The sequence below is a fragment of the Peromyscus eremicus genome, chromosome 7 (genome assembly GCF_949786415.1).
Source record: "Peromyscus eremicus chromosome 7, PerEre_H2_v1, whole genome shotgun sequence".
NCBI lineage: Eukaryota > Metazoa > Chordata > Mammalia > Rodentia > Cricetidae > Peromyscus > Peromyscus eremicus.
In genome coordinates, this window is record NC_081422.1 from 22630389 (window position 1) to 22651539 (window position 21151).

At 46.3% G+C, this 21151-nt stretch overlaps 1 protein-coding gene across 1 annotated transcript; it reads right to left on the reverse strand.

Annotated features, from left to right (window-relative positions):
* Positions 1–60: 60 nt before the first annotated feature.
* On the reverse strand, positions 61–21108 carry Vps26b (VPS26 retromer complex component B). Its single transcript, XM_059267540.1, has 6 exons — positions 20484–21108; positions 11507–11663; positions 7663–7827; positions 4937–5112; positions 2713–2855; positions 61–2336 (listed from the first exon to the last, which is right to left on the reverse strand). Exons 1-6 carry the CDS (start codon positions 20704–20706, stop codon positions 2190–2192), a joined length of 1011 nt encoding a protein of 336 aa, XP_059123523.1. The 5' UTR covers positions 20707–21108; the 3' UTR covers positions 61–2189.
* Positions 21109–21151: the final 43 nt, after the last annotated feature.

Here is a 21151-nt window from a genome sequence, read left to right on the forward strand (position 1 = left end):
GAACTTTCGTTCCCGGTGTGTCAGATAGGAGACCGTGTTAAGAAGGAAAAGACCACAGAATCTGGTGGACCATGGGCACAATGCCTCCAAAGCCACAGGGCTTCCTTTAATTAGAGACATCATTAAAACAAATGTTCTTTTAAAATACAGCCATTGAAAAGACAACACATTAAGAAACATGTAAACACTGCAGCTTCTTAATTACAAGTTGCACTGCTTGGTTTAGTACCTATGCACTCCAGGTTTGGGAACCTTACAGGACGGGGTAGGAGCCTCCCCACACTTTCACAGGTGGCAGAGAAAAGAAAATGGGGGTAGTCACAGCAAACAAGACCTGGCTTGTGCACAGCTCCTGAGAGAAACAAAGCATACTCTACCTCCTAGTTCTCCCAGAAGAAAGGCTTAAGATGTTAGCAAGTTGGACAATGGATTTGTGTTGTCAGCTGAGAGGCAGAGAAATGGACAGATGCTTTTAATTAGCTATTAAAAGGAGGCACAGCAGAGTCTAGTCTCATACCCTGATAAAGGCAAGAGCACAGAACCTCCCTCCCTCATCGGCTAGGGCCCAGCCTTGATACCCAAGGTCAGCTGGATGGGTGAACCTGTTCCCATGGGGACTGTATGTCATACCTAAACTTGGGGTCTGACATGGGGAAAAATTTACTTAGCTCTGCTACCCCTAGTCACCCCAAGTGTCTTTCATCTGAACTCTAATCCATCAGCCCTGCCCTGTCAAGCCCAAGATTGCACTGATTTCTGAGAACGAGACCCCATTTTCTACACTACCTGAAATGACACAGAAACAAACCCTTTACTTGGCAGATTACCAAGAACACAGACCAGCGAATACTGTACTTGTTGAGCATGAGTTCCACTTGCTCTTTCTGTAGAGGGGAGGGCAGCCAAAGGGAGATAATTCCCGGTCATTCCCAGACAAGGCAGAGAAGACAGTCAACCCCTTACTACTTGCAGGCCCGAGCACAGCAGGAGAAGATCTGCCTCTTCTCTAGTGTGACAACATCCACCAGAGTTTTCCTATTTTGTTTTTAAATTAAAAAAAAAAAACACAAAAAACAGTGGTCCTAAACTCGAGTCAGTGAATTGGTGAAGATAAAGACATAACTTGGCAAGCAGAATTTTTCTGAAGTTATGGTAACAAAGTCTTCTGCAGAGGCCCTTCCTCCCTTAATGTGTAGACAGTGGGATGAAAGGCTTTGGGGGTGGGAGCAAGAACAAAACTTTTAAGTGCCTGAAACCAAGCCCAATTCCAGAAGTCAAGTGGAGGACAAGGAGTATATCAACAGATCCCGTTCAGGGAGGCAAATGGACCTCAGCCTCTTCTAAGTTCTATACTAAAGGAATCGGACCCTCTGCTTAGGGCTTGTTGGGTAACTTAACGTAATTGCCTACAACAACCCGGCCTTTGGGGTGCCAAGTGGAGTCAGGTGGTGAAGGCAGACAGCTGCCTTGCCTGATGTTTGTCCCAGAAGACCTAGCTCAGCCTCCTGGCCATCCGTGTGTGACACCAGTCTCGGGGCTCCTCTGTGCCCGTATTTCTCACAAGGGAGAGGACAGTCAGCCCCAGAACCTTCCTTAGGCTCTGCTCCTGTATGGTTCCTGACAAGCTAGAGAAGATGGAGAAAGACCAGAGGTGACTGGAAACTTCAGAGCACCACGTCCCAGACGCCCAGAGAGGTAGCTTCCCAATCTTGAGTCTTCTTCCAACTTGGATGAGACAGGCCCAACAACTTCTGTCACTACCTCAGGAACAGTCGAAGGGAGTGTAAGACATGACTACCCAGAGCCCTGCAGGTGAATGCCAGGGACACGCTCAACTCTGTATCAGGAAGCCCAGAGAACCTGGAGCCAAGGATGTGTGCTCTCAACTCTGCTTTAAGGCTTGTGACAGCCTTGACAGACAGCTCTCATTCCCAAGGGAGAGACTAGCTTCCAGAATGTTTCCTCTCCCTATCCCTACCTAGGCTGCAGACTCCCAGAGAGACTGCTGCCCAACCCAAGCCCCTTAGGTTCTTCAGAGAAAAGAATTTAAGTAAAAAACATGATTTGTTTTCAAGGTTGCGAGTAACGGTCGGTGGAGCCTCACACCGTTCTCCCCCTCCCCCAGTCGCTGGTGTTTGGTAGACGGGGGTGCCGCAGTGGAAGCCCAGCAACTTCTTGGCCCCTGGGGCCTACTGCCTGCTGTTGTTGTCAGACAGTTGGCCGGGGGTCCGCACCTCACCCAGGGAGGTTGTGCCCTCGAAGCGCTGTGAGGCAATGGCTGCCTGGTGAGACATGCTCTTCCGTACGATGTCACCCTTCCGCCACAACACCACTTCCTACAGAGTTGGAAGAAGGGGCAACATGGTATTTGAGAGAGGCTCAAGGGATGCTTTTCTCAGGGGTTCCCACCTTGGTCCCAGGGAGTCTCCGGGAATAACCTCCTTGGCTCCTAAGACTGGTGTTCTGGTGTGAGCCACAAAAGCAGGACTTTAGGCCTGAGAAAGGAGACCCCAGTATCAATTGGGAATTCGCACTCCTGCTATAGGGCTCTAGGCAACTCCATGTTTCTTCCTCTTGTACAGTAACAAGTGATGGAGGCTTGACTGTTTTCTTTCAGCATTTTGCTCTAAGTGTTAAGATGGCCCTCTGTGGGAATGGTGGCCTTTCTGCTCTGTGCCCACAGGGACCCAGGGTCCTGGAGGAGGCACCCACCTGCTGCTTGAAGTAACGCCGTTCCTCTTCATCAATCAGCACCAAGTTGAGGTAATAGCGCACAGAGAACTTCTTGTTTATGTCCCGCATGGTGGGCGTGAGCTCATATCCTGCCAGGAAGAGCCTGATGGGGATGGACTCACCTGTAAGGGGTGAGGTCAAAAATGAGGGTGAGGGACACAGAAGGCACGGTTGTACACCAGTGCCCATCCTGGCCTCGGCGGGCCAGACTCCACTGAGCAAGGAAAGGAACACTGAGCAAAGGTTCTGCCTTGTGAGATGTCACACACTGTTCCCAGCAGTTTCCTGACATAAGTGTGTGGTTTTCCAGGTCCGCTCCAGTGTTGCAGAAAGCCGTGAGGAACAGTGACTGAACTGCACGGGGACCTATTAGGAACCACTTGCCATGCGCATTGTGCCTTATTGCTGGGTTGTTTGTTTGTTTTTTTTTTTTTTCACATTTATCTGAAACATGGTCTCTATGTAGTTCTGGCTGGCTTTGAACTCACAACAATCCTCCTGCCTCTGCCTCCTCCCAAGTGCTGGAATTAGAGGTGTGAGCCATTAAGTCTGTTAAGTCACTGGGTTTTCTTTTTCTTTTAAAAAATTTCTTTTAAAGATTTATTTTTTTTAATGTGTATGTTTGCATCTGTATATGAGTATGTATATGTGCATGTAGGTATGGAGGTTGCCAGAAGAAAGCTGGAGTTACAAGAGACTGAGCTGCTGGATGTGAGTGCCACACTCAGGTCTCTGCAACAGCAGTACATGCTCATATCCACTGAGCACTCTCTCCAAGTTTTCCCTCCCACGGAAATAGTGTACGCTCAGAGTACATCTCCACTCTAGTAATCTGCAGTGGGGTGGCCTAGAAAACAGGCAACTCATTTTGGACCTAGGTCTCTCTCTAGTAGCCAGATCTGACTTCTAAATACATCTGTAGCTCTCATATGGAAAATCAGAGAACAGTTTAGGTCCTATGGCACTCTACTAAGAAGAACAAAATGAGGGCAGTAATTTTACTGAGAAAGGCCAACCTTAAGCTAAATATAAATGAACCTTTAATTATCTGCTGTTCTCTGTGCCCCATCTCATTAGAACAGGGGAAATGACAGTTGGCTCAACTAGTCAAAAAATGGAACATCAGAGTTAAGAGAGCTGGGTTCCCATACTCTCAAGGGTCTGATACAGTGACTGCCTAAGAATCTGTGGGGTCTCCAGTGCTATGCACTGCCCAGGGGGACATTTTCCTTCCACACAGAATACCCACAGGGAATGTACGACCACCCACTTCAAAGTGAGATGAGCCCTCCGTCCTCAATTGCTACAGAGCCAGTAAGGAATGCAAAGGATTGCCTTTTCCCTGTAATCATCCACATCCAGATTCCCAAACAGCAAAGGGCTTGCAAGCCCACGCATCCTAGGGGCCCTGTGGAGGACCCCATCCATTGGGTCCTGGGGCTGTCTGAAGCCCTTGTGGTGTGGGCCAGCAATCTGGTAGTGCACTTTCATGATAGACAAATGAATTCCTAGAGTGAAACATTTTCCTGTAGCTAGAACTGAGCAATGAAAATGACTAGAGTGCATGGATCTCTCTCTGTGTCCCCCCCGCCACACCCTTCTCTGAGCAGAAAACATGCCAGGATGTCAAGAAGAAAAAGGAATTAAATATTCAAACTGTATCTTTTTTTTCTTGGTTTTTCGAGACAGGGTTTCTCTGTGTAGCTTTGCGCCTTTCCTGGGACTCACTTGGTAGCCCAGGCTGGCCTCGAACTCACAGAGATCCACCTGGCTCTGCCTCCCGAGTGCTGGGATTAAAGGCGTGCGCCACCACTGCCCGGCTCAAACTGTATCTTAAAGCAGTTTTCAAACTTGTTTTTTTTTTGGACAGGATCTCATATAGCCTAAGTAGGCCTTAAACTCTATGAATTCCTGATCCTCCTGCCTCCACCTACCAAGGTGTGGGACAACACACATGTGCAAGCAGGCCAGTTGAAATGGTAGAAATCAATATATAAACAAGGTCAAGCTTTTCCCTCCCCTTCCCACTTTGGTGCTGGGAACTCCCATGAGTTCCAGACCAGCCTGGGCTACATAGGGAGACCTTGTCTCAAAAAGAAAGAAAGATATTTTACTTCAACAGTATAATCATTGGAACCCTTCCCGAATTCTGAACATGGTCCGGAAGGGAACAGTGGCAGTGGCCCTGGGCCAGAAGGCTCACCTCGAACTGGTGCCCCATCCATGATCTCATACTTGGCTATTGTGTCGTTCTCGTGGTATACATTGGGACCGGTGCCTGTCGTTTCCCGTTTGATGATGTCTATCTCCATGTGCTTGATTTTGATTCTCACCAGCAGGAAGTATATCTTCCCTACAATGACATCTTTCAAGTGGTATCTGAAGAAGAGAAAGTAGAGGAATTAAGATGGTGGTGTAGCAGCTAGTCCGTCCGTGTTCCAGCAGGGGGGCACACTGTCAGTGAGAGGAGAGACGGAAGTGTACGCTCAGCCTCGCTCCTGGAACAGTGTCCTGATACGTCCTTTACTGGGCTCTGTGTGACGTCCCCTCTTCCAAATCCTGCTCAAAGGATGATACATGTTATTTTAACAACTAATATTTATTTGCTCCATCTCTATAGGATATACCTTCAGTATTTTTTAATGTATGTGTTTTCCTGACATATTAGGCCAGCCTCACAAACACAAGAATGAAGTCTCCCCCTTCCACTTGGTTCTCCATACAGTGCCTTTAGGGAATTGGGCCTTCACAGTTCCCAGTGAATAGTTCGGTTTGCTCCAGGCTGGAGCTGAAGACCACAAAACAAGTGAGCCTCCCTCTGCACGGCTGCCTGCTCTCTGGGCTCCACTTGCATGGCTTATGCTTCAGGAGCTACTAGGAATTCAGCCACACTGCCACGCTACAGAGCACTGCCTTTTTTTTTTTTTTTTTTTCTTCAAGACAGGGTTTCTCTGTGTAGCCATGGCTGTTCTAGAACTTACTCTGTAGATCAGGCTGGCCTTGAACTCACAGAGATCTACCTGCCTCTGCCTCCTGAGTGCTGGGATTAAAGGCGTGTGCTACCACCATCTGGCATATAATACTTTCTCCTTTTCCCTTTACATCTTTCTCTGTGGGCCAGCCAACGGTGCTGGTAGCCTGTGTAAACACCGCCCTATATCAGGTACTCCAGAAAGACAGCACACTCTTCAAACCTGAAGCTCAGACTCATGGCATGTGGCCCCTAGCAGAGATGTCAGGATTGGGCCTCCTTACATGGCAGGTGGGAAAAAAGAAACTGGAAGAGACTAGGTCATTCAACTGGATGGGAGAAGGTTCAGACGGGCCTGTTGTTTACAGTCTACTGGGAAAGCTGCAGACATTGAGTGGTAACCTCCACACCTGCAGACACAGCCGGAGGCCACCTGCAGCACTTCTCAGGGATACAGACAGACCATGCATGGATGCTAAGGTTTTCTATACTATACATGAAGCATTCATTTACTATAATGAAACCTTATACAGAAGAAACATGTTTCATGGTCCCATATGGCTCAACCTGTTGTACAAGGAGAGGAGAAGACTAGGAGTATCTATTCCTGCCTGCACGTAACTTTCTCTACAACACTTTTTATTCCAAGAGCTGCTGACGAGCAGCTGCTTCAGGCTCTGTGGTAGCACGCCCCCTAGTGGCTGCCTTCATCTGAGGTCGGGAGGATTAGTGGGCAGGACCATGCTGAGTAAGGAAACTGAGGGGGGAAGGAGGAGAGGAGAAGCTCCTTCCTAACACCTATCCAACAGGTGGCCCAGACCACGCAGGACTAGCTCTAGGTCACAATGGTCATTTTATGGGGGCATCACTAGGTTCCAAGCCAGGGAGCAGAGGAACAAATAACTTTATTTCATAACTGTTCTTGGAGGCAAGTATGTTGCTGGTTTAAAAACCATTCCCATCAGACACGGTGACACATGCCTGTGATCCCAGCACTTTTGCGGTAGAAGCAGGATCACAAGTGTGCAGCCTGGTCTATACAGTTGAGTTGTCTCCCCTCTGTTCCCAAGCCCTTAGCAGGCAGATTGTGTCTCCTTAATTCCTAGGCTCTGGTTGGCAGTGGGCCTGGGGGAAGGCCACTACAGTAAGGACGGTAATAAGGACTGAAAGGAGATGATCCTTTCACTTTTGGATTGGTCTCCAGATACTTTCAGAAAAAGATTATATTTAAAAGAAAGATACAAGACTGCCAGAAAATTCTGTGGTTTATAAGCAATTAAACATTTTGATGCTCTAATAGCAAACACAGTTTAAAACATAGCTTCCCAACCAGCCAGGTAAAGTTATTTCAAGACCTTCAGAAAAATGCATCGGGTACCTGGTGGTGGCACACACCTTTAATCCCAGCACTCAGGAGGCAGAGGCAGGCGGATCTCGGTGAGTTTGAGGTCAGCCTGGTCTACAGAATGAGTTCCAGGACAGAGAAACTCTGTGTCAAACAAAAAAAAAGCATCATTGTAGCTCATTTTGGTTCAGGGAGGAAGCAGCCCATTGCCGGTACACAGTTTCCTCGCTTTGATTTCTAAGGCAGGGAGGAAACAAATGATAGTGTCATTGTGTTCTACGATTATTCTCACACATGGAAGGAAGTAGCTTTACCTAGTATCCAAAACAAACAACCTAGAAGCTAGTTAAGCTTGACTTTGAAAGGCACCTTAATGTTTAAATGTGATGGTAAATAATTGAATATACTGAACAATAAAGTTTCTGTGTCCTGGCCCATCTCTCTATAACCAGCCTCACACATATATTGACTGTATTATTTTTGTCATCTCCCCTTGACGCATGTCACCACGAAGCTGTAGAGTCATGAGGCTTTGTCAGTGTACACTCAACTCGTGAGCTCTCTTAACCTCCAGAAGTAATTACCACAGGAGCTTGGGGCTCAGGATACTCACTTGGATTTGTTATACTCAAATTCGATGTGCAGGCAGTCCTCGATCCCGACTTCCATCTTGATGGATGAGTTCAGCTCGGGGTACGTGCTAAGTGTGTGAACTACAATGTCCATCTCCTTGACAACATCGTTGAGGCGGCGGCTGATGGTGGCTCGAAGAAAATAGCTGTGAGAGACGGAGCCATCCTGAGTGAGTACTTCCAGTCTCTAGATGCTGCAGAGATCAGACACCGAAGCAGCAGCCTACCTGGGAGAACCTTATAGTAGTGTTGAACCCTTCGGGGGTTTATATCCCTTTGATATAAATTTATGGGCCCTTTTCTTAAAGAAAAGTATACATAGTCACCTATACACAGACTTCTGCAATTACAATTTTAGGCAGAGCAGAGCCTTCCTTTAAATAAAATACTTTTGGGAGCTCATGACTATGAACTAAGAACTTTATCTTAGCAAAAGTGATTTCTCTGCCTTCTACTCCCAACAGCATGTTCTAAAGGCCTTTCATGTTCCCTACCACTATCTACCATCTGTGGGGACAGTTTGTTTCTTTACCTAACTCCTGGCTATTTGAGCACAGACATCTGGCCTATACACTTATATTTACATGCCTGTCTACTAAACAGTATCTAACCAATAAAAGTGAGGAATAGGAAATGGATTAATCAAGCCAAGTATTCTTTCATCTGTCTTTCTCAGCTAACCCTGTGCTAGGCACAGGATAAGCACAACATAGTCTCAAGGGAAGCTCACAATGTGGAGGAAGAGGAACAGACAGACAGAAAAATCAAGACAGGCAACGGGTAATCAGAAACTACAATCCCGGTTTCTGAGAACAAAAGGACTCCACAAACAAACCTTCATGTAATACAACAGAGTAGCAAAGAAATCTGTGGTCTAACTGGAGGAGGCAGCTGCGTGGGAGGGCATAGGTTTGAAAGAAGATACAGAAGAGGACCCTAACAGTGTAACAGCCACTCAGCGCTGCCTTCTCCAACATCCCAGTCCCCTGGACGTAAAACTACACTAACACCCACGAGAGAAGAGTCCCCTTAGTTATAATTTCTTCTGAGTAATTCTTTGATAACCCAAGTGCCCGTTAAGCATTACCGGAAAGTTAACAGACATGCTAGCCACATCAACCACACACGTAGGCTACCAGCTGTGTGTGGCACTGACCACTTCTAGGCAGTCCTCTTTATTAACCTCAGTAACTCCTGCCACAACACAAGACCTTTGTCCCTAACCCTTTTCTAACTGCTCAGGTCTCAAATCCATTCCACTATCTGTAGAAGACTGGTTTTTATTCTATTAAAGATTTTCAAGTCGAGACTTCTAATTCTTTTCTGTTTTGCGCTGTTTTTATTTAGGGCCTAAGCATGTCCTTGCCCTTCACCAGCCACCTTCCCCACCCCAAAAAAGAAAAGCCCCTTTTTTTCCCCCTCCCAACTGGGGAGGGAAGGAGAGAGGACTGAAAATTCCTGATACTCGAGTACTCACTGCTACTGCACATAGTTTTGGTGCTGTTGCGTTTTTTGACACAGGGTTTCACTATGTAGCTCTGGGTGACCTGTAACTTGCTAAGTAGACCAGGCTGGCCTCAAACACAGAGATCCATCTGCCTCTGTTTTACAAATGCATACACCACCATGCCTGACTGATTGTAGGTTTTTGTTTTTTGGGTTTTTTGTTTTGTTTTGTTTTTGTTTGTTTGTTTGATTTTTAGATAGTGTCTCACTATTAGTCCTGGAGGGCCTGGGACTCACAGAGATCCCCTGCCTCAGTTTTCCTCCTGCTAGGAGTAAAGGCACGTGCCACCATGACTGCCTGCTTTCACTTTTTAATCATGTGAATAATACTGCTGCAGTCACAGGTGTCAGATGATTTGTTCCAGACTCTGTCCAATTATTTTGGATCTACAACTGAAGTGGAATCGCTGAACCACACAGTGATTCTGTTTAGTTATGTATGTGTGTTGCTGGGGACTGAGCCCAGTACTTTGTATATACTTTAACTACATGCACATGCTGCTGCTTTATACAGAGCTATGCTTTCAGCCCTCTGTTTATTTTTGAGGAGCCACCCTACTGTTTTCAATACCTTTCTTCCTGACATAAAAACACTGAGGCAAATCCACTGGGTTAGGGGTGGGAATTACCAAGCATGGTGGCACACACCTGTAATCCCAGCACTGAAGAGGTTGAGGCAGAGGGATCGAGAGTTGGAGGTCAGCTTCGGCTACAAAACAAGACCTTGTGTCAAGAATTCTTTTTTAACAATTCCCATAGCCAAGCTCAGTGATTGCTAGATAATCCTCACTGGTGCTTTCTCTGGAGTGATAGGATGAGTCCCTGTCTTTAGCAGGGATCCGGGTGCAAATAGTTCCAGAGTCTATGAACAGAGGGAGTTCTGATGGAGGGAGGGAAACCAGAAGGAAGACGGAGACGTTGGTCTCACTGTAACCCTCACCGTCCTAAGGCCAGGCCTGTAGGTGAAGAAAACAAGCAGATCCTGTCAGATGGGATCATGTGACTGAAGTGAAAGGACACTCTGCTTTATCCCAGCGATGCCATATAATCTAAGAATCTAGAGCTGCTGTGGGTTTTTTTTTAACCTCAGAGACCCAGGCACCAGTCTCCTTCCTCAGAGTTTCCCAGATTGTAGTAGTAAAAACAACCTCAGGTGCTTCTGTGCCCATTAATGTTTTTGTTTATGACCCCTGGGGTGGGTCCCAGACCCTTGTATGTGCTAGGCAATGCTGTACCACTAAACCAAATGCTTGGCCCTGTGTCCAACTTTTAAAGACTGTGTTATATAACATGAATTGCTAGATGGTCTTATTAATAAAAAAACAAACCCAGAATCAGATATTGGGGTGAATGCTGAAAGATCAGAGAAGCAGAACAAGCCACAGCCACCCTCACCTCAACAACTCCTCAGCCGATCCTGTTTCCATGAATCCTCAGACTGAAAGCCTCTGAGTCCTCATCCCTGAAGGTCTCAGTTGAATTGCTCTAAAAAGCCTCTAGTTCCTGGTCCTCACGCCTTATATATTTTCTGCTTCCTGCCATCACTTCCTGGGATTAAAGGCGTATGTCCTTCCCAAGCAAAGACATGAGATCTCAAGTGCTGGGATTAAAGGTGTATGCCACCACTGTCTGGCCTCTATGTCTAGTCTATTAGAGTGCACAATATATCAACCATAGTGTTATACTGTTACATTGTTTTCTTATCTCTTCTGAAAGATGGAGAAGACAGATCTAGAGTTAGAATCCTAAACTATTATCTATTTTCAATAGACAAAGCTTTAAGTTACAGAGTCCAAAATGACGTGATGTTGTGTGTCAGAGCTAAATGACAAAAAGGTCAGCACCTCTGGAAGCCAAGCTAAGGTGCCTGCCTGCCTGGAGCCACCTCAGGTATGAAAGCCAATAACCGAATTTTCAAGACTTTTAAGAAATGGTTGTTAAAAATGGCTATTATTTAAATTATATAAGCTTACAAAGAAATGAATTACCTCAGAAACAAGGGCAATTAAATCCCTTGTTTAAAATCCCTTTGCTTCCTCCTCATGTTCCTGCACTCTATGAGGCCATTGGCCTGGAGGGACTGTGCGGTGGTGGTAAACCTGTAACTGTGTAACTGTACTCAGGGTCACAGATGGCCATGGGAAGTACAGTCAGAAGGCTTTCCCAGGGAGTCAATGGTAACTGACTGGCACCCCGCTCCTTGCACTCCTCTTCCTTCTTAGTGGCCACACAGAGACCATTAAGAGGCACGAAGCTCCAGGCCCTGCCCTCGTGGGTCAGGTTCGGGACTACAACAGAGAAACATCGGAGACCACCTACCGTAGCTTTACGTTCTGTCCCGTGTAGGATTCATACGGCTTTTCCACGTGCGTGAACTCAAAGTCGAAGGCCTGGGATTGGGTGATCTCTCCTGGCCGAGCCAAGTCCTTCACCAGAGACACAAACTCATGGTGGTTCCCACGGTCATAGTAGAGTTCTGGGGAGAGAGCAGAGACTCCTCTAGCTGGCCTGGACTACAGTGAACCTAGTGAGGTCACCGCCGGCTGGAGGCGCCGTTCTCTTCAGGAGGAACTGCCCGAACCAGACCTGTGGCCTTGTTTTCGGGTTTCTTCTCTTTCCCTGACCCCAGCCCCTCCAAAGATTTCCCCAAGCACATGCCTCTCCAAAGACACTTCCTTTTTTGTTTGCTTGTTTGAGACAGGGTCTTACTATGTTACCTAGCTTGGCCACTAGTTCTTAGGCACAAGCAATTCTCCTAGCACAGTCTCAAATAGCTAGGAAAATAGGTGTGCACCACCATGCCCAGCTGACTCTTCTGCTTCACATAGTGAGAATCCATGATACAAAAAAACAAAAGTATGATGGAGAGATAACTGAGAGGTTGAGAGCACTTCTTGCTCTTGCAGAGGAGTTGGGTTCAATTCTCAGCAACCACATGGTGGCTCACAACCATCTGTAATTCTAGTTCCAGGGGATCCAGTGCCCTCTTCTGGCCTCCATGGGCACCAGGCATGCAAGTGGTGCACACACATACATGAAGACAAAACACTCACACACATAAAATAAAGAAACCTAAATAAGTACATAAAAGCCAATGTGATGCTCCAGGCCACTGTTCCTGTTACCAATCTACTGACTGTGCACCAGAAAAGGTAAGATTCTGAGATGGTTAGCACAGATTCGGTGAGCAGCTTCAGCACGTATCAAGAGAATCACTTATTAAAAAAAAAAAAAAAGCACCTTTCTAACATTCCTGACTTTTGCAGGAAATGCATGGTTACTTTATTATAACTTCCTTCAGTAATCCTGCAAGATGGATAAGTCAGGCCTTATCATTCCATAGTTCAGCCTGGTCTAGAATTCACTATGTAGCATAGGCTAGCTCAAACTCAAAGCAAACCTTCTCTCTTACCCTCCCAAATCCTGGGACTATAGATGTGAGCACATACCCAGTTGGTATTTCTTCATGACAAGCTAATGTTATCATGACCCAAATTATTTTATGACTTTTTGTATTCTTCAATTTAAGAATTAAGTTTTGAGATATACATGGTCCTTCTTTTCTCCTTTGGACTGAAGGATCTTTAAAGATGAGGCCCATAGCTCCAGCCTCCTGGCTTCTAGTTGTAAGCACTGAATTCTACCTGTAATGATGCAGGGCCACATGACAGGTCAGGCCTCATCCCTCAAATATTCTTGAATTCAAGCAGTGTGCTGTAACCCACAGGAGAAAGATGAACTGGGACAATGGAACGGCTGCTTGAGAGACAAGTCCACTGCCCCTTCAGCCTGGTCCTGGTTCTCAGCATCTCCAGAGCATCATGTCTCCCTTGGGAGTGACGGGACTGCTCAGAGCAGTATACTTGCTGTGGGTCCAGCTCCAACAGCGTAAGATCTGAAGCCTCAATTGAGATCAAAAACCTTACTGGGCCCAAGAAACCAGATATCCTGCCTCTCCAATGCCAATGCAGTCTTCAGCCCTGTCCTGGGGGAAAGACCATCTCCAGACAAAGAGAAACAATCTCAGCTGTTAATCTTAACCTGAGTGCAAATTCCCCTCAACTCTCCACAGGCTTCCCCCTGACATGCTCATCCCATGGGGAGCTTTTCCTTAGCTTGGGGGCATTTGGAAGTAGAGTGGGCTGTTGTAAGATACACCCAACTTGAGCTGGAGGTATTAAGAGTGGTTGAGTACTTGTCTGGCATGCATGAGGTGGCCCTGGGTTTGAGCAGAAAAAAAAAAAAAGGAAAAGAAAAAAATAAACAAACCCAAACTAAGCAAACAAGCAAACAAAACTCAAAACACAATTATCCAGTTCATGAAAGTGGTAATAGTATAGATAATTCCATTCTAGTAATGCTATTTCCATACAAATTTACAGTGTATCCTGTGGCTAATATATGTGGCTTATTTCCTACCTCATTATACTTTGATCAAATTTTTTGTTTTGGTTTGGTTTTTGAGACAGTGTATCTCTGCAGCCCTAGCTGTCCTGGAACTTGCTATGTAGACCAGGCTGGCCTTGACCTCACAGAGATCCACTTGCCTCTGCTTTGAGTACTAGGTATTAAAGGCATGTGCTACCATACCCAGCCATCAGCCTTTTATTACATATAATCTACTTCCTCTTTCAAATACTAAGTGATCTCAGCAGTGGGTGGCATGGTGGGTAGTGAGTGATAATCTACAAATCCACCAAAGGGAGATGGTAGTTCCAAATTATGTGAGAGCAAGTTATCAACTCAGTAACTAACTATGCCCCGAGTGGAGTAAGAACATGCAGAGATGGACAGGGCAGGGCAGAGCTGACCCTCCTCAGCAACAGGAACTCTTCCACTCAGTCTTGTGACCTAACCTGGTAGCTGGCGCTGGCTCATGTGAGAACTGAATCCCTAACTCAGGAATGCTCTACCTCAGCTCCCAAGCCCCCCCAGTGCCAGTGAATTCAAGTAAGAAGCACAAGGCCCCAGTACCCGTGAACTTTCAATGGAAAATTGTAGCATCAAGAGGGAAATGGAAAGAGAGAATGGAAAAACCCACAAACTCGATGATCATACAGCCCAAAGGCAACATGAGGAATAAACAAAACAGAGAGGGTTCCGAGTGTGCTCAGGCTGCCAGGATTTGAGGATCCTAGCAACGGCTCAGAAGTACACTGCCTGGCCCAGCAGGGGACTTGGGTAGAAGTCCTTTTCTGTACAGCATCGCTTTCTCCCCAGCACTTTTCTTCCCACGGACACATCAGTATCAGTGCCTACACGAAATGCCACGGGAGAACAGTGTGGTCCACGGAGGGCTAGAACGGCCTTTCATTGCTTTACTTTCTTGAGATGGGTCTTGCTACATACATATTCCAGGCTGGCCTTAAATTCATGGTCATTCTCCTGATTCATCCATCCTCCCTAGTGCTAGGGTTAAGTTGCATGCCAGCTATCACATCTAGCTTGGAATGGCCTTTCTGATTTATAATGTTATAAGAACTTGGAACGCTTCTGCAAACACTGTGGCCAAAGGGGCAGAAATAGTTGTTTTACACTGTTATTTGCCGGGAAGGTTGGTTTCATCTTGAATATACTGAGGCAGAAAATCCAAGTGTTCTAGCAAGAGGCCTAGACCCTCCAGAGCCCAGAATAGCAGCCTCTCCTCCATCCCAAACACGGAAGCGCTTCAGGCCGAAGTAGAAACTGAACCCCTCACCCCACTCCTTTTTTTCCAAGTAACGTCTGTCATTAGTTTCCTTCTTCACTCAAAAGGAGGAAATAATTTTTGCACTCAGGATGTTTTCGTGGTAATACCTGCCACCAACGGCCAAGAAGGGAGGTTGCCACTAATAGAAGGAAATTGAGCCAGCTTTACATCACAGGCTGAGCCTCTGGGACACCCTGGGACCTGCTGCTGGATGAGCACCACACACAGTCTAGGCTTCATGTTGGACTTGGGAGAGGTATAAAGCAAGAGCCTCCTTCTCATCCAACTTCCCTAGCCTATTTGCTGACTACGTGATGAAGATCCTTGCTGGCTACAGCTCCTGATCCTGGCACACCTCTGGGTTGTCCACACTCAGCTCTGCTCTGTGCAAATCTAAGCCCCGCTGAGAACGTAGTAAGTCTGCTGGAATCAATCCGGTTAACCTCTATGTGCTTTTACACTTGGTATTTCAAAAGTAAATGAGTTTAAGGAAAAAAAAAAAGTCTCTGGAGTTTTTAAAAGTACAGGCTTATTGGTACTGATGAGCTCATTAAAAACTTTGTGAAAAGTATGTATTTGGCTCTGGGGTATAAGAATATTTGTGTCTGCCCATCTCTGCAAGTTTGACCTTCTAATTATATTTGGTTCATTTAACCCCATTAGCCTGCAAGATTCCCAAGTCTGGCTTACATTCTCTAACAGTGTTTCCCAGAGGACTGCAGCAGGAAAACGGTCTTTTCTATAACTATGCAGTAGTTCCCTGGGTGCTCTTTGTATATTACTGCATCGTGCTAATCCCACCAGTCTAACCTGGAAGACTTCCCTCATGACACATTTATTGGAATTGTTCCAACAGAGACTATGCCATAAGAAGACGTGCACTAGGTACAGGGAGGGTAACAAAGCAGCTGAAGAACTTAGGAAGGATGACACAAACATATGGCTCTAAATGGAGAACGAGGAACTTACTACTCTCTCGGAACAACATTCAAACTGTAACACCAGAGCAGCTGCTGTAGGGCCCAGTGAGCCACAGGTCTGGCAAACTCCTCTTTTCTCAAACAGGGAGAGGTCATTTCAACTTGACATAGGAATATGATGGAAAAAAATGCAAAAACAAGTGAGCTGGCATCAGATTTATTGTTTTCACATCCTAGATCCCTCAGGAAGATGCTGTTCCATTAGGTGCATGACAGTCATATGCCACCTAAGTTCTCTGTGGCCTTGACTGAGGAACACCTAGCTAGCTCATGAATGTCTCCTACACAAGCATGTGCAGGAGACCCAGCTGCTTGATCTAGACTGTTTCTTTCTCCCATTAGAGTAATTCCAGGGGCCAGGGATGTAGCTCAGAGTTGCAGACTACTTGCCTGGCATAGCTGTGGCCCTAAGTTTGTTCCTGGCTTCTACAGAAGATGAGAAAAGGGGCTGGAGACATAGCTCAGTGGTTAAGAGCACCGACTGCTATTCTGGAGGACCTGGGTTCAATTCTCAGCACCCACATGGCAGCTAACAACTGTCTGTAACTCCAAGATCTGACACCCTCACACAGACATACATGCAGGCAAAATAAATAAATGCAAATAAAATTTAAAAAAAAGATGAGAAAAAAATTCCAGAAAATGGTTTCTGTAAAATCTTAGATCTGAACCAGTATTATCCAGTTAACAGACATTTACTGAGCACTTTATATGCTAGCCATTGAGACTAGAGATTAACCACTGGGCTAGTGATGGACTGAAGGCGGTCTCTGGTGTTTGGGGTTAGAAGATAGACAACTAAAAAAACAAAATAAACCGAACAATAACGAAGTCACAACCTGCTTGAAAAGAGGTATCTCTGGAGCTTATAGTAGAGGAAGTGACTAGGTAGGCCTTTGAAGAAAAAGAACAAATTGGGTAGGTCATATTTTTCAGAAAAAAAAAATGTTAAGATATAAGGGGAAGATGGTTGTGAGCTGACATGTGGGTGCTGGGAATTGAACTCAGGACCTCTGGAAGAGCAGCCAGTGCTCTTAACCGCTGAGCCATCTCTCAGTCCCCATTTACTTTATTTTTTTAAGGTAATGTCTCACTATGTAGCCCAGGCTGGACTCGAACTCATGATCTTCTTGTTTCGGTCTTCCAAGTGCCAGGCTGACAGGTTCAGCACCATGCCTGACTAGAAGAGGCTATCTGAAGGAGCTATCATCAGTGAGGATGAAGTTAAAGAGAGATGGATCTGGAAAGGCAGGCTGAGACAAACTCCATGAAAAATAGACTCCCTCTAAGGAGCTGGTAACAACAACAACAACAACAACAACAACAACAAACTTTAAAGGGATCAGCAATATGAGAATTGTCTTTTAGGGAGTTCATCCTTGCAGAAGCTAATGAGAAGGGTATAGAAGAGACTGCCTGAGCCCATTATAGAGTGACACACGGGACTCCAACTCCAACTCCTCCAAGAGCCCAACAAACAAGCAAACAAGCAAGCAATCTGCTTCTTCAGGAAGGAGGAGGAAACTCAGAGATGCCAAGTCGCTCTCTCTGCTTATAGCTACAGTTACCCAGATAGCCTGACCTTATAACCTGACAGAAGTTCCACCTACTTGATACATAGTCAAAGAATGCAACCAAGGAGAAAAACCACAGAACCACAACTTCAACAGAGCTACCCACTCGCCTCGCTCTGCTGCCCTGAAGTCACTTCAGAATAACTGTCTTAGGTGTATGACACAATATGCCATGCCTTGATTCTTTGGAGAAGTCACAAAGATAATAAAGAAATAGGAAACTTAAGGAAAGTACTTTGCCCCTCTGAATAGCTGGTGCACCTTTAACATCAATCAATTTTAGGAACAGAGGGCGGGGGTCGGGGAGTGGGAAGATAAACTTTTATACCAAACATATCTAGAAAGGCTTTTTCTTTATTGCTTTGTTTTTAGACAGGGTCTTGCTATATAAACCAGACTGGCTTTGAACTCGAGAGAGATCTTCCTGGCTTAGTCTCTGCAGTCCTGGGATTATAAGTATAGGCCATCATGTCTGGTTAGAAAGGTTTTTTTGATGTCCTCTCCCTGATCAAGAAATATACCTCAATTCAAACAATGAATATACCGCTTATAATTCTGTTTTAATCTATTCCCATTCTCTCATGTCACCATGGATAATGAATGGGAATGAACACGAACTATATACTTTAGGCACCACACCCACCGCTAGCTGTCTGAAAGTCCATGTGGCACACACAAAAGCTTTAAGGCAAAGAGCTGAAACATAAACTTTGTGAAAGTCCATATGGCAACCTCACTGGGAAGAGTATAAGAAGTCTAGGGGAGACTGAGCCGGTGGCTGTAATTCAGTTTGTGATACGCAAGTGTCACTACACTGACTGCTCTTATCTTTATAAATGAACTCTCTGAGACATGAGACACAGTCCCCCAGTAGCTCATCCTAATAACCAGGTGATTTTAGTATTCTAGATTTACAGCTGACAAAGCTGAGGCCTGATCAGGTCAGAGTGCCAAGGGCCCGGGGAAAATGATCCCAGGAAGCAATAAAAGGCTTTAAGAGAATTCAGTAAGGTTACAATCTTGGAAATGAAGGAGTTAGGCAAGAGACTGGTGCGGGCGGGAGGGGGGCAATTAGAACAGTCTCTTTGCTCCTTTGCATTCAGATAAAAGAGACTGAAATCTTGACACCATGCATTCCTTCTAGAATGGCTCATTTCATACTGTCTGAAGCAGGGGACGTTTTGAGTTATTCATAATCAGGGCATGATGGTATAGACAAAGACTAAAACTTACCTGTTTATACTGGTATTACAGAGCTAAAGAACTAATGTAGCAACTTTAAACTCCTACTTAAAATCCCAATTCTCAGTTGGCAAGTATTGACTATTTCATATGTTATGCTTAACATAAAATGCTTTGGATTTATATAATCAGACCTGGGATTCTTTACTAGGAGTGATTTTATCCTCCAAGGGCAATATCTCATGGCATTATGTGTAAAAAGTAGGGAATGTCACTGGTTTCTAGCACAGGAAAGGCTGAGGATACAGCGAAAAGTCTGCAACAACAATGATCAGCCGCCAGATATCAATCAACAGTGCACCTGTCCTGCTGTCCAAGCCAGAAGCAGGAGAGCAACCAGTGTGAAATTCACACTTGCCCTTTTCTGGCACAGCAACAAATCTTTCACATCCTAGTTTTAAAAACAACCCAACAGGTCCTTTATGATCAGCCAGTCTTCAGCTGGATTTCCCATTTTAAATACCAGATGCTTAAGGACAAACAGTGGGTTGCAAAATCTGGCCATCAGGACTCCTTTTCCCTATCAGTGCTCCCTGCCTCTGTAAAAGGGAGAGAACAGATGCTATGCTAAACTCTTAACATGTGAATTTAACAAGCATTCCCAGTGAAGTCTCTAAAATCAGTGTCCATATGTGCAGTATGGAGTACAGGGCAGGGATTTTCTGACAAGTGTTCACCATCCACAAGACATAACCTACCCATGACCTCATGACACAAAAATTTTATTTTAGAAGCAGTTTGATAACACAAAAGACTCCAAATACTTAGAACTGGTGACAACCCAGTCATGATGATGGGCAGCTTCCCAAATCTTTGTGGGGTTTTGTTTTGACACAGGGTTTCACTCACTATGTTACAGCAGCTGGCCTGGAACTCACTCTGTAGGCCAGGCTGGGCTTCAACTCACAGAGACCTCTGCCTCCCAAGTGCTGGGATTAAAGACGTGTGCCACCACACTCAGCTGACTCCCCAAATATTTTTGTTTTACTACTTTCCCTTGTCTAGTTCTAGTAAAATTAGCAACCATATTTTGAAGATGATTATTGAGTACTGCAAAATTTTGATCATTTAATTGTAAGTTTTGCAGTATCACTTCTTTCACTTTAAAGAGAAAAATCAGACAACTAAAAACCAGCATTCTAATAAAGAAGTCTGAGAAATATAGGCAGCTCAGAAGGAGACAGGCTGAAGATATTCAAAGCATGCACATCAAAGGTAGTTCAGAGTGGAGGTGAGATAAACAGAACCTTTATAATCCCTGTCTACCACACCATATCTATATATCTATATAGATATACATATATGTACAAATATACATGTATACATGTGTAAATATGTGACATATATATGTGTGTTTGTGGATGGGTGGGGTCGCCACTTAACTTTGGATTGGATCTGACAGCTGCAGCTGTCAGACCCACCTGCAGGATATTGCCTAAGCACCTCACTATGAAATCCCTGGTGCAAGAAGCAAAGCTGGGGGCATACTGCAGAGACAATGGGGGTACCCAGGTACCAGATGAGCAGCCAACCGTACAGTAGGGGGCTCACTACCGTTCCTAGGCTGACCCCACCTCCCCAGCAGCACGCTGTCACTTTTGGCTTGGAAGAAGGTAATGAATGCATGGGGGAGTCGCCCACGGGCGGGACTCGTGGGTGAACCCCAGGCTTCAGACTGCAGTTGACAAGAGCCTGTCACAGGCCTCGCAGGAGCTGGGCCCTGAAAATCTCTGCTCCCCGCCCGTCCCACACTTGACTCCAGGGGCGGGCTGACGTCGGGGGCTTGGGAAGATCCCAGGGAATCGACTCACCGATCTGCCCAATGAACTCGATCTTGATGCCCTGGTGCTCTAGTCGCTTGTTGGGGTTCTTCAGAGATAAGCTCACCTTCCCCGAGACCGTTTCCCCGTCGTAGAAGAGGAAATATTTCTCCTTCTTCCCGTCCTCCGTCTTGTGCTCCGCTCGCTTCCTACTCTCCGCATCATTCAACAAGATTTCCACCTCCACGCTCTGCCCGAAGCCGAAGAAGCTCATCTCCCCGCCTGGCCGCGCCGGTGTCGGCACAGACTGCTCCCTCCCTCCAAGGTGCGGGCTGCCTGCGGGGAAGGCAGGCCGGAGGGCCGGCTGCGGGAACGCGCTGGACGCCGCACCGCAGCCCTGCTCCGCTGAGCTGGGCGGTGGGCGATCACCGACGGCCTGCGCCCCTGGGGAGGGGCAGGGCCGAGCAAGGCAGACGGCTGCGGGCTGCGGCGCCCGGAGCAGCGATGCACCGAGAGGCCAGGCACCGTACCTCCCCAGATCCCGGCGGGGCAGCGGCGAGGGCCCAGGCGCACAGGCGCAAGCACGCTTCCCGTCGCCCACCGGGTGGGGTCCAGCGCCTAGCCGCGAACCGAACTGCCTAGGTTCCCGCGGTGCAACGCACCGAAGTGCTACGGCGGCGCCGGGCGGGGGAGGGGGCAGGAGAACTCCGGCCCGGATG